The following is a 13,586-nucleotide window of genomic DNA, read 5'->3' as shown; positions in this document are numbered from 1 at the left end:
TGATAAAAAACATAAGAATATAACAGACATAAAAAGAACACACAGCAGGCGTTTGATTTTTAGTTTCAATATTTATTCTATTGTTATTTTCTGTGTTAAATAGCCAAAGGGTTGTTGCTAATGAAGAAATGATCGATCTGCAATTTTTGCATCCATAAGTACATATGCATTCACTCTCGCTCGCACACACACACACCTAACACACACACTTTCCTTAGCAGCTCAGAGGCCATGCCCCCTAAAGCAATAGGGGCCCAGTTTTAAAGCTGTCTGACTCAAAACGACTGTTCCCTCTTTATACAATATGTTCCCTTCCGACATTCACCCTCTCTCTCTCTCTCACTTGCAGCGAGTGTTCACCTGGTCCCTTGTCCCTTGGTGGCTTTTTTCTATAAGTTAACAAACTATAAATATCTGTGTGTGCCATCAAAGAGTCTCTCCTTCTCACACATACAGAAACTTACATCAGCACACACAGCTGACTTACTTAAATCCACTCAGACATTACTGTGAACTGTAAATACAACTCAGTTTGAACCATTTTAGTCTTTTTTCATCCTCAGCTGACAAGTTTTAGGTGAATTAGTTTAACATTGTTACATTTTTAGGTGCTGCAAGCTAGCTCATGTTCAGTTCACAAATGCTTATCATTTTGACACCAAACATCAAGGGCAGGACAGACATTATATGACACTGAAATGCCTGATGAAGGAAAGGGAATAACTTTCAAAATAAGAGTCGTCAGAATCACAATGAGTTGGGAGGCTTTTTTTAGAAGGCCTTATTGACATCTACAACTGTATGCCACAACTACTGTTATAATGGCAGTGTAAACAACATGGTAACAGTAGGTTAATAATAAATACAAGCAGCACTTGTTGTAAGTAATGAACATCAGCCTCTGCTCTACATTTTCTGTTTGGCTGTTTCATCCTCACAGGAAATAGGGATATTGCGCTCGAGGCCGGGAGCTGTTCGAGGTGCAGTGATGGTCAGCACGCCATCATAAGACAGACTGGAGGTGACATCAGCACAGCACACCCCGGCAGGAAGCCTGTACTTCCTCACAAACTCTCTCGACACATAGCCGTGGTCGTCCTGGAAGCAGAATTAGTAATATGTCAGTCATGTGTCAACAAACTCTGGCTATTTCAAAGATCGCCATGATGTCTCTAACCTGTCTGTCTTCATGCTTGGCGTGTATTGTGATGAACTCGTCACTGACACTGACAGACAGCTCATCAGGTGAGAAATGCTTCACATCCAGGTAAATGACGTAGCGATCCTTTTCAATGCGCATCTAGACAGACAGAAGAGCTGTATATTATACTGAAACATTATGGTGCATGCCTGCAGCCGCAAGACTGCTGGGCACAAAAACACACAGTAGCTTCAGCTTGTTATTGTTGTGTCAGTGCAATACTACTCGTAAAGTAAACTGAATTGTACAGAATTATACTGATTAAATGTAATCCTCTGAATCCAGAGACTGGTACGTAGGTAGGAAGGAAAGAAGGAAGGTAAGTAGGTCGGTAGGTCTACTGTATTGTAGATATTTCATACAAGACAAATAGATAGATTGATAGATTTTGAAGCAGGTTAATTTGACTTTACCTCACTGTGACCATTTTCAGACCAGTTGAACCAGCGCCAAAAAGAAGGGCGACTCCAAGGAAAGGACCAGGGAGAGGGCCAGATTAGAGGCCAATCAGTGAGAGGTTCTGCCAAGGAGAGGTCGGAGAAGCGATGTGGGAAAGCCCAGCGGTACCAGGGATACTTGATGGGGATATCCATGATGAGATTCCAGAGGAGAAGTAAACAACAATGAGTGGTCTCTTGATTTCTCTGTCTCAGAGAGTTGCTGCTGTGCTCTCCTGCTGCACATTTATAGGCCTTAGCCTCCCATCCCACCCGATTTCTGTGTCTGTTCACGTCCTCTGCATCCCCCTCCCCTTCATAACCCGTCATGCACACTTGCACAGTGACTCTGCCAACAGGCTGATCTTTCTGGAACAATGATGTCAACTGTTTATCCCTTTATCGGCCTCATTGTTTCATCTGTCTGACTGTCACTGGTTCTCCCTCTCTCTCTGTCTCTCTCTCTCCTCTACTTTCAGTCTCACCCTTCTCCCAGTCATGAGATGACACTGGCTCAGAGTACTGCTGATGCCCCCATACTCTTTCCCCAGGAAATGCCCCCGTCTGGATCTCTGTGTGTCTCTGCGTGTGATTGTGTGTGTGTCTGTTGAGGAATAGCTGCCAGAGCATTAGCCTGCTGTGCCCTGAGTGCCAGAAGCTTTGGGTTTGTGTGCAGAATGGATGTGAGCTTGAATGGGAACTGATGAGCTTGTATGGGACAGCATTAGGTGACACTCTAAGCGTGTAGCATTTTGCTATGAGCTCAGATGAAAAAACTGTTCTAGTTGTGCCAACCAAATTTCTTTCAGTCTCTTTCTCATCCTCCAAGTCCTGTTGTCTCCAACAGACAGCTGCTCACATTTTATTAGTGATATCTGCAATTATAAAGACTAGTAACCACTATTATAGTGCTTAATCACCAAGCCCCTGCATTAAAATGAGGACTTTTTATCATCAAGAAATTGTGTGCAGCATAATTATATAATTGCTTTAATTATGTAGCAACTAAATGATGAAATGATCAACTGGCTTATGGAAAGCTTATTAAACAGATATATCTAGCCTATCTAAAGTTTGTTAACAATAGCAACGATAGCCAACTTACTATTCCTACCAGGCTGAGTATGGTTATAGCACTAAAACGTTTTTTCTCCTGCGGCTGTATCACAGTTGCTATCTGCTATGGTGAAATATCTTTTTAGCAACGTCCTCTCTCAATATCTAGAACTTGAATGAGTGTATTAATCAGTATCAACTCTCTTTTTTAAGTTGTAAGTGGACGGTATTGTGTGTTTGAATGTAACTGTTAGCGAGTTACTTTGACAGAGAGGAAGTTGTCTGTTTAGCCTTGTCGCCATGGTGATATGCTTCACCTCATTTGCTCAGAGCAGTTAGTGGATGGGTAATAGTTAGCTGTTAGCTCACTGAGTTGGTTAAAATTAACGTTGTGGCCGCAGAAATGGAATTACCGGCCTCATATTACGGGAAACTTGATAAAAGAAACCCCGTTATTTTAGCATTTGAACGAGACATTAACTCGTTTACTACAGTGATGAAGCGAGTTGCTTCTTCGACCAGCCAAGACAACGTCTCATATGCTAGAGGGTGAGATATCGAGTCAACGTTCATATTTACGTCTATTAGCCGTTAGCTGTTAATGTTATGCAAAACTTAACTTTAGTCAGAGTAACAGTTAGCTAACGTGACTCAAAATACAGTTGTACGCAGAAGAATATATAATATTCAATATAATACAATACAATCACTAAATGACTCATAACATAAATAAATGACTCACTCGGGTGTTTGTTTTAGGACCATTAGGAGCACCCATTCTTAGCCAAATGTACAAGAAGAGTTTTAAATATCTGTGTTGTTTACTCAAGTTTTAAAGCTTAAGTCAAGGTGATTACGTAGCTAGATTGGTGTCTGATCATAAAGAGTTACAAAGTCTAAGGAATAGGTGCTCCAACTTGGGCAAGGGTTTTGGTTATCATAAACCTAGAAAAAAACGTATTTCAGTGACCTTTTGTCACATTTTGTAACATTATTATTTCTCACATATACTTGTATTAATGTTACATTCTTTTTAAAGGATTAAGATCCTTGTGGAGATATGGAAAAAGTACAAACATCGACTGCCTTTGAACTTGTACCAGGGGCGCATGTTGGACATTGCAGATTTTCTCTTTGGGTTGAAGGTAATTCACAGTAACCTACATTTCCACTTCTTCTCCACATTAGTTTTTTATTTATCCAAAACCAAAGAAATGATTCCTGTTTTTATTCAGTCAGTAAACTCAGAATGGTGAAAACAACCCTAAAGTAATTTTTAAAGGGATGTGGAATGCTTTGTAAGCGTATTAGGATAAGAGCCAGTCAAATGAAGCTGATACCAAATATCTTCATAATTCAGAATTCTTGGTAATGTCTTATTACTCCCTTAATTCTTGGGCCTTTACACTGTGGCTAGTTTTTTCTTCATAAAAAGCTTGCTGCCATCCTTGTCTTTTTGCTCTCCTCTTCAGTGGATTACTGCTGTGCCACCTGGGCTTTTAGCAATTTCATTTGTATTCCTTTTTTAAACCTTTCAGCACAAAACATGTGTTCACAGTTGCCATTCTTTCTTTCTCCCCTCTCCTTTTTGTCTGTAGTTGTATCAGCTGGCTCTTTGGCATGGTTACAGTCCTTACCTGCTGCAGTTCAGCTCAGTAACAATAACTGACATCACAGATGTTGACCACTTCATGGCTTGTTACTTTCCTGAAGGTTTTGATACCGACCAAGATGTCTTTACTATGAAGGTAGACTGTCTACTTTTTATTTTAAAAAATGCTATATTTGTTGTACTACGTTGTTTTATATTATTTAGAAGTTTTTCCATGTGTGATAAAGGCCATTGATGTTTGTAATTAACCCTGATATGTCTTAAGTAAGTTGTCCTGTGTCTGTGTTTTTGTGTGTATGTAGGTCTGTGCAATGAAGGGCTGCGTCATGTGTATATTTGAGCAGGAGAAAAGGAACAGCATCTTAAGCCAAAAGGGACTCTGTAAACTGCTGTGTGTGCTCAACTTCATCAGGATCATGATGCAGGCTTTTCAGCAACATGAGCACCTCTGCTGGCAAATGTATAATGGTACATTAGTACAATTTAATGTCACATTCAAATTGAGGTTGACCACATGGTACCATGAGATTCCCAGAAATATGTTAACAAAATTTAAAGTAAAGTGAAAAAATATAAGATTCTGCTGTTTATGATTTTATATTAAAGAACCAACTTTTTTCTGTTTTCCAGGTTCGTTACACATCTACAGCATCTGCCGTTACCTGATGACCAAGAACTGTAGTGCACAGGTACTTAGAGAGAAAAGAAAGATCCGTCATAATTAAACAACTTTATGTCTTGTTGTTTTGCATGATAGTGCACGATGTGGTATAACCAGTATGTGCCCAAAAAACTGTGAGTGCAATGATCCTTTATACAACATTTTTTTCTCCTGTCCAGGCACTGGAGTACCTTTTGTGGGCGAGCATTAGTTTAGAGCTCTCTATCCCTCTGATGACCCCTAAGAACCTACCATGGATTGTCACACTCTACTGTGCTGTCTGCCACTGTTACTATGACAACCAGGCGGAGGTGCAGGCGGAGGTGAAAGACACACATCCTCATCCAGACACCTACAAACACAAAATGATGGATATATCTACAAACTATTCACAGTCTGATCCATTGAGATATAATCACTAACTGTTACCTGTTGTTTTTCTGTCTACATTTTACTGTTATCCAGTCTGTCAGCAATCTATTAAGTGTTAATCTGCTTTAAAGAAGATAACCTTTGATTTTATATTAAATAATTCATTCATTTCAAATGCTTAGTTTACAATTTGTCAAAATTAAATATTGGTGAAATGTATAAAGATCTATGTGGGGGGTTTTTTTGTCCTCGAATAGAATTCATAGCATTTCTGAAATATTAAGAAAGTCCTGTTAATCTTTTTTTTTAGATTCTTGTTTGTCTTCTAATGCTTTCAGGAATTCGCCAGGAGAGCCCTAGGAAAGATCGATGAGCTTGCAAAGGTGGAAGAGCACAATGAAGTTCCTGCCACAAGAGAGACTCAGAGAGCTTTCAAAGAAGCCTCGATCAAGGCAGGAGAGGCCTCTCATCAAAATATGCTTTGAATACTGTTGCTGTGATAAAATGTTATAGAGTTGAGAGCCTTCACACATCTAAGCAACACATTTAGCAGTGGGATGCATGGAACGTATAAAACACATCTGTCAATTTTAACAAATCTATTCAATTAATGTAACATTTGAAGTACAATCTACACTGTCCAGGCATGAAAAGACACACTTGTTTCTTAACTAATATTCTAAGACGACTGCAATTGCCCTCTGAGTTTTCTAGTCAGTCGCTGTGCCTAATTCAATAGTTTGCTCTTGTAGGTTTGTTTTTGGGTTATCAAATTAAAGCTGATCTATAACCTTATTTTTCAGCTGGCTGCCATGATTTTCAAACGGGCTGTGTTTGAGGGCAGAAGGAGACCCAGATCCACGTTCAGAGTTAAAACCAAAAGCACCCTGAAGGACATACCCAATGTAATAAGACCAACTTCACCACTGTATTTCCCTTTTCAGTCTTAAATCGCACCCTGCAGTGCACTGAATACTAAGCATATGCTCACTATTAAAATACATTGTTTTATGGCTGTTGAATTGCATTGGCTGTTTGCTGTCAATTACTATACACTACCTATTATGGTCTATTTTTAAACATCACTATTACAGTGTTCTTGTACAATTAATTTTATTGCTTTAACTTTTGTTATTCCTGTTTCCTACCTGTGTCGCCTTGTCAGAACCGCAGTAATTGTATATCAGTTCAGTTGTAGACGGCAGTTTGCTCATGTAGTAAACTAGTTTATGAATTATTGTTGAACTCTTGTAACATTACAAGTTGCATGCCTGTCTGTGTTTACTCCAGGCACCATGGCCTCGCACGACGACAGAGCGAGTGCTAATCTGCCTGTTTGACAGCAGCGCCGCACAGTTTTTGGGCATTCTGGAAGCACTTTGGAACAGCAACAAACGCCCACTGGAGACGAGGATGCCTGATGAACCAGAGCTACAGGAGGTGATCCTGGAACTCCTGTCAGCTGGCATCAGTATATTGTCTGGTTAGTAAAACAAGCTCAAAACAGAAAATAAACCGCTCAAACTGCACAATTAAGAAGAAACATACAGCTGCTGCAAAATCTTATAAATGATTTAATTGTTTGATATTTAAGACGATTGTTCCCTTTGTGTTTGCTCTTGTGAAATGTGTCTGTGTATGTGTTTGTGAAGGAGTCTCAGCTTCTTCTGAGTCTCTTGATGCACTGACACCGACATCCACTCTAATGGATTTAGCCATTGCAGGTTAGTTACTTTTTCTTTGACCTTTTTTCATACTGTATATTACAGTCGCAGCACTTTCTTTTACGAAATGGTTTGGAAATCTGTGTGAAGTAATGTGATATTTTTTGTTGCTAGGAGAAAACAAAGTACCCATCATGTCTGCGATGAGGTTCATGAAGCTGTTGTTTCAGTACAAGCAACCAGAGGCATTCGCTGAACTTGCCAGAGAGATGCTGCAGGTTTTGTCAGTGAGTTGCACACATGCATCCACTGTAATTCACAGCATTACAAAAATAAGAACAGTCACTTTTCCAATTTGAGTTTAATGTATGCTGTGTCTCTGAATGATCCTGAGGGTGATCTTCTTTGTGTCTCTCTTTGTCAGGGTGTGGAAGGTCAGTCATTCAGGCAGGCAGAGCTGGAGCTTGCTTTACTTGACAGGTTTAACAGTCTGCTGTTCTCCCAGAAGAGCCGTCCGAGAGAGGACAACATGATTGAAGGTAGCATTAGTTAAAATGTTACCACAGATTCATCAATTTAGATCTTCAAGCCTCTAAACCTTTATGCAGATAAAACATTGGACTTCATTTACTTGATTTCCAAATATGCTGATTTTATCAATGAATTATGATGTGGTTGTTTTGTTTTGTTTCCGACAGGCAGACACAAGTTCCAGATGAGTGATGAGTTCACTGGCCTGGTAGACACCCTGCACAAGTCTGTTTGTGGCTCTCCTCACGTAAGTTTCAATGTTTTGTTTGTGCATGTTTGTGTTTAGGTTGATCTGCTGAGGAATATGGTTTAAATTAAAGTCATTGGTATAGTTCAGAGGTGCAGTTTGTATGTACTGTATTTGTGTGTTTGTGTAAAAGGTGCAGCCAGACAGGGACCTGGTTTTGGATGCTGTGTTATTTCTATGGGATAAAGTGAAGGTGGTGTTGCAAAGGGATCAGCTGCAAAACCGAAAGCTTACCAGCTACCTTGAGAAGGTAGATCATTACGATAAGGTACGTATTTAAAAAGGTCAGTTGGACCACAAAATATACATACTTGAACTTAAATTTAATTGTTTATATGGTATTATTTTTCTTACATGATTGCAGTGGCTGTGGTGTCTGTCTATGCTGTGTGAGGTGGCGTTTGCCTGTGATCTGGCAACTGTTGACTGCATAATGATGGCAGAGATGATCCACACATTGGCCGTACTGCTTGAAAATGCAGCTGAACACAGCGATCAAACACAACGTTCAGGTGAGGAAGTATGATGCACACACATCATATTTTCCAAACCTTACTGTGGCTGCAACATTATTTTTTTTCTGATGTCTTATGTCTAGCTCCTGTTGAATCAGACACTGTTGGTGAGCTGAGCTCTACCTTCCTCCTTGAGGTATTGCAATCGATCGTGTGTGCATGTGATTTAAATTTCAAATACAGTGCCAATGTGCAGTATTTTTCAAAACTGCAAACAACAAAAAAGTATTGTTTGTGTCTGCGTGTGTGCTTGCAGAGTTCAAGTACAGAGCTACTTAAGAAGGTGTGTGAGGTGGTGGAGAGGGGTCTTGAAGCTCTAGCGAGAGGTGTAGTTACACTGATGCCCCAAGATTGCTCAGCAATCACAGACTGTGCCTTCATACAGGTAGGCAGTCAATTTGTTTAACACACATATGAGCGGTTGTTGAAAGTTCAATCTGACATTAATTCATTCTCCAACATTCTGAGCCAGCTTGAGTTAAGATCTCAACACTGTATTGTAAGATTGGAAACATGTACAAAAAAAATTCTGATAATCAGGAAGATTGAGTTATTAAAACCTGCTTTCTCTTGTTTTACTAGAAATTTAGTCCCCACCCTCCATCAACTCCCTGCCAATCTTCTCCGACATCATCAGCAGAGGTAAATGAAGAGGCTGAAAGTAAGAAGGAGAAACTGGAAACTAAGGCAGAATCATATATTGAAGGCTGTCGACACACTCAGTCTACACATGTGTACCTGCTGGCAACAGACCTTCATCGTGAGTTAAACATCATCCACCACAGGGCGTCCCTAAAGTTATTGCAGCAATATGCAGGTGAGAAAATAAATTAATTCGACCTTCGCCTCCATTCAATTTGTACTACATTTTAAATAGATTGAAATGGGGAACAGAAGTTGAAATCTCTGGACATATTTGATGGTTAATTTGTGTCAATTTTTCGCAAGAATATCGATTTAAAAGTTGTATATCTGTTAACAAATAATGCTCAATTGTAGAAACAAAGAATGGGTCTGTCCTATTGCTTGTGTCTAGTCACAGAGTCTGAACTGCTGGATCGGATTAAGAAGAACAAGGTGGCCAAAGCAGTTTTCCTCATCCAGAAAGCCTTAGCTCTGCACAGCAACATGGAGCCAAGTACCAGCAGCAGCAAAACCAAGAGTCTGCTAGAGGTTACTAATGCACAAACATTCACTCTTTCAAAGAGAGTTACTCACAACGATGCATGTAATGTAAAAAACTTGATATATCTCATTTTACAAAATGTAATATATATAATTATATTATTTTATATATTTTCATATCAACCAGTTTAACTAAAATGTGATTATTTCATGAAATTACTGTAGAACATACCTAAACCAAAACAATTACCAGTGAATAAGACCGAACTGTAATCATACTCTCCTATTTCTATGGTATCTCTAGATTTTGCCACTTTTATACATTTGTTATTTAGAGGGAGCCTGAAGTGTACTGAATATTCAACTTGTTTGTCCATGTGCTCTTGCCAGGAGGCCTTCACCCTGATAGAAAAAGCAGGAGTGGAGGAGAGAAAACTGTATTTCTCTGCCACCCTGAAGACTCCAGCTGAATATAAAAAAAAGGGGGTGAAGGAGGAAGAAGAAAACCCTCCACCTCCCCCCATCATACTCTCCCGAACTGACTGCTCCTTCACCTTTGCCCCAGCACCTTATAACTTACAGGAACAAGTGAGATTTGCTTTAATTAATTCTTTCTTTTTTTTATACTAATCTAACAAGTAGCAAATAACCCAAAACAACATCTATATTTTTTATCTTTCTCTTTGAACTTTTGATTCTGCCCAGGTGTGCTGGTACCAGCTCTGCGGCCATGCAGCTGATGGCATTAATCTTAAAGTCCGCCTTGGAGACTGCAGCCTGCCAGGAACTGGAGATATGGTAGTATTAACGTATTACACAGAAGCATCCAATTGGACATGTTTTTCATCTTGCACGACCTGGTAAGTGCCCGTGATAGTTATTGACTTTGTTTGTTTTCAGGTACCAGTATCTGGTGAATGTGTGCTGAGGGTTGAGGGGCTGGAGCCCAACCAGAAGTATGTATTTGCTGTTGCAGCTTACAACAGCCAGGGCAAGCTGCTCGGCAACACCATAGGGGCAACAACATTCCCACTGCTGGCATCCATGCCGGTACCACTGCTCTCCACATGGGCTCATTTGGCACAGGTAAACTTCACACTAGCAAAGTGTACACCTCACCACACTCATCACTTGCTTGGTCCGCGTGCTAACACAGTAACAGTATGTTCAGAGTGTCTTAATTGGGTGAGGATGTTGTTCAGTGTTGACATTTTAGCTCAAAGCAAACTGAAAGACATATTAATATGAATGTATACAGTAGCAATGGATAATTTTTTTTTGCTTTTTTAACCCCCTTTAGGTGGCATTTCAAACAGAGCAGTATGTCATAGCAAAGAGAGCCTGCAGGGAACTGTGGAGCCACTACACGCACCCTGGGTCGCTAAGCACACAGGACAGACTTGCTACCACAGGGTGAGGAGGGAAACACAAACACAGAAACACAGTTCAAGCTGAGTAGTTTGAATTGAATTGTGTTTTCCTAATCTCCTTTTCACCCTATCCCCATTCACCATGCTGAAGGCTGTGTGTCCAGACCCTGCAATGCTCCTCTCCTCACCTGGTTCGCTTGTTCCTCACATCCATCTTCATTGAGACAGAGATCAACATTCAACAGGGATCGCTCTACTGTGACTCAATCAGTCGTAATGGACCTTTTATCTGGGAACAGGTCAAATTTCTCCCTAGATAGAGAAGTGTATATGTACAATATTTATTTTACTAAAGGTTATATCTTTTAAATTGACATGAACATACAGTATATGAATGCTATGGGCATGCGTGTTTGCAGGAAGCCAGACTGGCCGAGTGCGAGCGAATGCTGGTGGCCACAGACCTTGGGATGTGGTTGAATGACGGTAAAGCTGCTGTGCAAGCTGTAGTCGGCTGTTATGGCCTCTTGGCACCTCTAATCTTTCATCAGATCATTTGCGACCCTGTTGTACAGGTACGCAAAACCTCATACTGAAGTTTTAAAATTCTGACCTTTAAGGGCCAATGTTACTTTATTAATAAATGAACATACATTCGAACTGTAACAAATTTTTAAGTTTTTGTTTATAACTGTATTTGTTTTGATCTTCAGGTGCTCAGAAAATGCTTGATAGTTTTGGAGGAGAATTCAGGTGTTCTCAAACAAAAATGGACTGGAAACACCTCAGAATCATTACTGCACATGATCGCCTGCATCACCTACTACCTTTCAAAGGTGTGTCTGCATGTGTATATAGATACTGTAGTAGTTTGTGTTTTGTTCATGTGCATACACTCAATAGAAGTATCTTTGCTCTTTTGTGCGAGAGCTGCATGGTTGAAATTACCGTTAACTGCAAACTAGCTTTTATTTGACTTACGAAGAAAACTGTTCAGCACACATACATTTATTTTATTCTGTCATTTATTTACCGGTATTTAGTAAGCACCCTTATCCACAATGACTTACAATTTCCAGATATCCCGATTGATAACCAACCAGGAGGCTAACACAAAATCATTTCTCATTCTTCTTTCTTCTCTACCAGGCATTTCGTGTTCTCAGGGAGTACCAGATGGCTTCTGCGGTGATGGACTGTGGTCGCAGGCTGCTTCAAGATGTCTGTGATTCCCAGATGCAGATCACCAGATTTGCAAACGAGGCTGTGGGGATCAAGAACAATGAAAAGGTGTTGTTTTCTTTCAAGATTTTTCCTCATGCTTAGAATGATGTCAGGTCATAACAAATAAATCAAAATTTAAAGATTTTTACAAAGGCTGTGTGTGTGTGTGTGTGTGTGTGTGTGTGTGTGTGTGTGTGTGTGTGTGTGTAGACTAAGATGGATCCTTCTGTAAACAACAATGAAATGAAGATAAGTCTTCAGCTTAAGGCGCTGCATTTGAAGAACAAGAAAAGGATTACACCTGAAGCAGTTCTCACTGCAGACAATGGTAATTTAACACTATTTGTTCTTTAAACAATTACTACAATATGTCAAGCATTAGTATTTTTTTTCCGAGTTCCACATTGTGTACCTCTGTCTTTTTTGCTAAAGAGATTTCACGGCCACAGACTGGCAGTGAGGATCCCGCCATATTGTATGATCTCATCTCCAACTGTACTTTGAAGGATGCATATCAAGAAGGTGACTGGTACACAATCTCATACTTTTTAAAATGCCTAAACGGTCTTGTTTATTCACACCTGTGCTTTCCCATGTCCATTCCTGTCAGTGACGAAACTTAGACGGAAGGCATGTTTTATTGAGTTTGCCGCACTACTTCTCCAGAGAACCATGGAGGAAGGCAGCCCAGACCTTGTGTTAAAGTGGGGGCAAAACATACTTGAATTTCTTTCCAGGTGTGCTTTTACTATAAACCACTTTGATATAAAAATACTTATGCTGAACTTGTACTGTCTTACAAAGTATTAAGTAACCATTGTAACAGTTTTTCCTTTGTTGATAAAGACTTGACTCGATTTAATGGTTCTCTCTAAAAAATGTTTTGTTGAAAATAGTAAAAGAAGAGGCAGTGCTCAGGCTGCAAAAGAAAATGAATCATCCCAGGTAAAAATACAAATAATTATTTAGATAACCAACAAATATATGAAAATATACAGTTTTCTTTGCATGGAATTTCTGGGAAATCATCTATGGGAGAAGATGAAGTAGCATCAGTGCCGTTTGAAGATGATGCCCCTGCGGAATCATCTTGCTCTGACATAGCCAAGAGTAACTGATTCAGACACACATACACAGATGACAAATGTTGCTATGTAGCTCATGTTTTTCAAATTCATAGTAGCTTGCTCTTAATTTCACTTCCTTTGCAATACTATAGACTGCCAACATCACTTTCTTAAGCACAGTACATACGTGTCCAGATCCCAACACACAGTTCATGGGAAATGGAACTTGAGAGAAAATGAACTGCAGAAAATATAATTTACTATTTCATGGTAATGAAATGTTGTTTATCTTAAAAACAAATATAAACATGATTTGCTCCCTTTAAAGCTGAACAAGAATACCACTTCTCATGGTGACACAAGAAAGAAACTAAAGCAGAAACTGCCACACAGCATGCAGCAGAGAGTGAGAACTAACAGGTACAGTATATCTGTCTGTGTTTATCTGGGTGTTCTGGATGTCTGTGTATTTGTGTAATTCTTTGTGTAGTTTACGTAACCAGA

General features: G+C 39.7%; 2 protein-coding genes across 2 annotated transcripts in view; one reads left to right on the top strand and one right to left on the bottom strand.

Annotated features, from left to right (window-relative positions):
- Positions 1-88: 88 nt before the first annotated feature.
- On the bottom strand, positions 89-1,915 carry LOC138601824 (alpha-crystallin B chain-like). Its single transcript, XM_069673074.1, has 3 exons — positions 1,615-1,915; positions 1,178-1,300; positions 89-1,098 (listed from the first exon to the last, which is right to left on the bottom strand). Exons 1-3 carry the CDS (start codon positions 1,792-1,794, stop codon positions 907-909), a joined length of 495 nt encoding a protein of 164 aa, XP_069529175.1. The 5' UTR covers positions 1,795-1,915; the 3' UTR covers positions 89-906.
- A 1,182-nt stretch (positions 1,916-3,097) lies between these two features.
- cfap54 (cilia and flagella associated protein 54) overlaps positions 3,098-13,586 on the top strand; it is a 123,708-nt gene continuing 113,219 nt past the window's right edge. Inside the window, exons 1-32 of the mRNA XM_069671927.1 lie at positions 3,098-3,243; positions 3,734-3,839; positions 4,293-4,442; positions 4,609-4,774; positions 4,937-4,995; positions 5,147-5,290; positions 5,678-5,791; positions 6,143-6,244; positions 6,630-6,822; positions 6,992-7,063; positions 7,178-7,290; positions 7,428-7,542; positions 7,702-7,781; positions 7,915-8,049; positions 8,146-8,293; positions 8,380-8,432; positions 8,553-8,681; positions 8,963-9,113; positions 9,333-9,469; positions 9,812-10,009; positions 10,127-10,219; positions 10,322-10,507; positions 10,722-10,834; positions 10,943-11,090; positions 11,211-11,366; positions 11,505-11,627; positions 11,941-12,057; positions 12,277-12,343; positions 12,448-12,537; positions 12,626-12,803; positions 12,912-12,960; positions 13,420-13,502. Of these exons, the coding sequence (XP_069528028.1) occupies positions 3,098-3,243; positions 3,734-3,839; positions 4,293-4,442; positions 4,609-4,774; positions 4,937-4,995; positions 5,147-5,290; positions 5,678-5,791; positions 6,143-6,244; positions 6,630-6,822; positions 6,992-7,063; positions 7,178-7,290; positions 7,428-7,542; positions 7,702-7,781; positions 7,915-8,049; positions 8,146-8,293; positions 8,380-8,432; positions 8,553-8,681; positions 8,963-9,113; positions 9,333-9,469; positions 9,812-10,009; positions 10,127-10,219; positions 10,322-10,507; positions 10,722-10,834; positions 10,943-11,090; positions 11,211-11,366; positions 11,505-11,627; positions 11,941-12,057; positions 12,277-12,343; positions 12,448-12,537; positions 12,626-12,803; positions 12,912-12,960; positions 13,420-13,502 (3,914 nt within the window). The remainder of the gene's footprint in view (positions 3,244-3,733; positions 3,840-4,292; positions 4,443-4,608; positions 4,775-4,936; positions 4,996-5,146; positions 5,291-5,677; positions 5,792-6,142; positions 6,245-6,629; positions 6,823-6,991; positions 7,064-7,177; positions 7,291-7,427; positions 7,543-7,701; positions 7,782-7,914; positions 8,050-8,145; positions 8,294-8,379; positions 8,433-8,552; positions 8,682-8,962; positions 9,114-9,332; positions 9,470-9,811; positions 10,010-10,126; positions 10,220-10,321; positions 10,508-10,721; positions 10,835-10,942; positions 11,091-11,210; positions 11,367-11,504; positions 11,628-11,940; positions 12,058-12,276; positions 12,344-12,447; positions 12,538-12,625; positions 12,804-12,911; positions 12,961-13,419; positions 13,503-13,586) is intronic.

Source organism: Semicossyphus pulcher, unplaced genomic scaffold, assembly GCF_022749685.1.
Source record: "Semicossyphus pulcher isolate SPU_LCO1_2020_fin unplaced genomic scaffold, fSemPul1.0.p SCAF_10, whole genome shotgun sequence".
Lineage (NCBI taxonomy): Eukaryota > Metazoa > Chordata > Actinopteri > Labriformes > Labridae > Semicossyphus > Semicossyphus pulcher.
The sequence above is the reverse complement of the archived record's forward strand: the minus strand, read 5'-3'. Positions and strand labels throughout refer to the sequence as shown.

Bases quoted from the DNA above. Each gene is read 5' to 3' on its own strand.
- LOC138601824 (XM_069673074.1), bottom strand. From the start codon at position 1,794: ATGGATATCCCCATCAAGTATCCCTGGTACCGCTGGGCTTTCCCACAT. The intron at 1,301-1,614 runs GTAAAGTCAAAT...CTGTCTGTCTAG, and splicing joins CTGAAAATGGTCACAGTGAG to ATGCGCATTGAAAAGGATCG. The intron at 1,099-1,177 runs GTTAGAGACATC...TTCTGCTTCCAG, and splicing joins CCAAGCATGAAGACAGACAG to GACGACCACGGCTATGTGTC.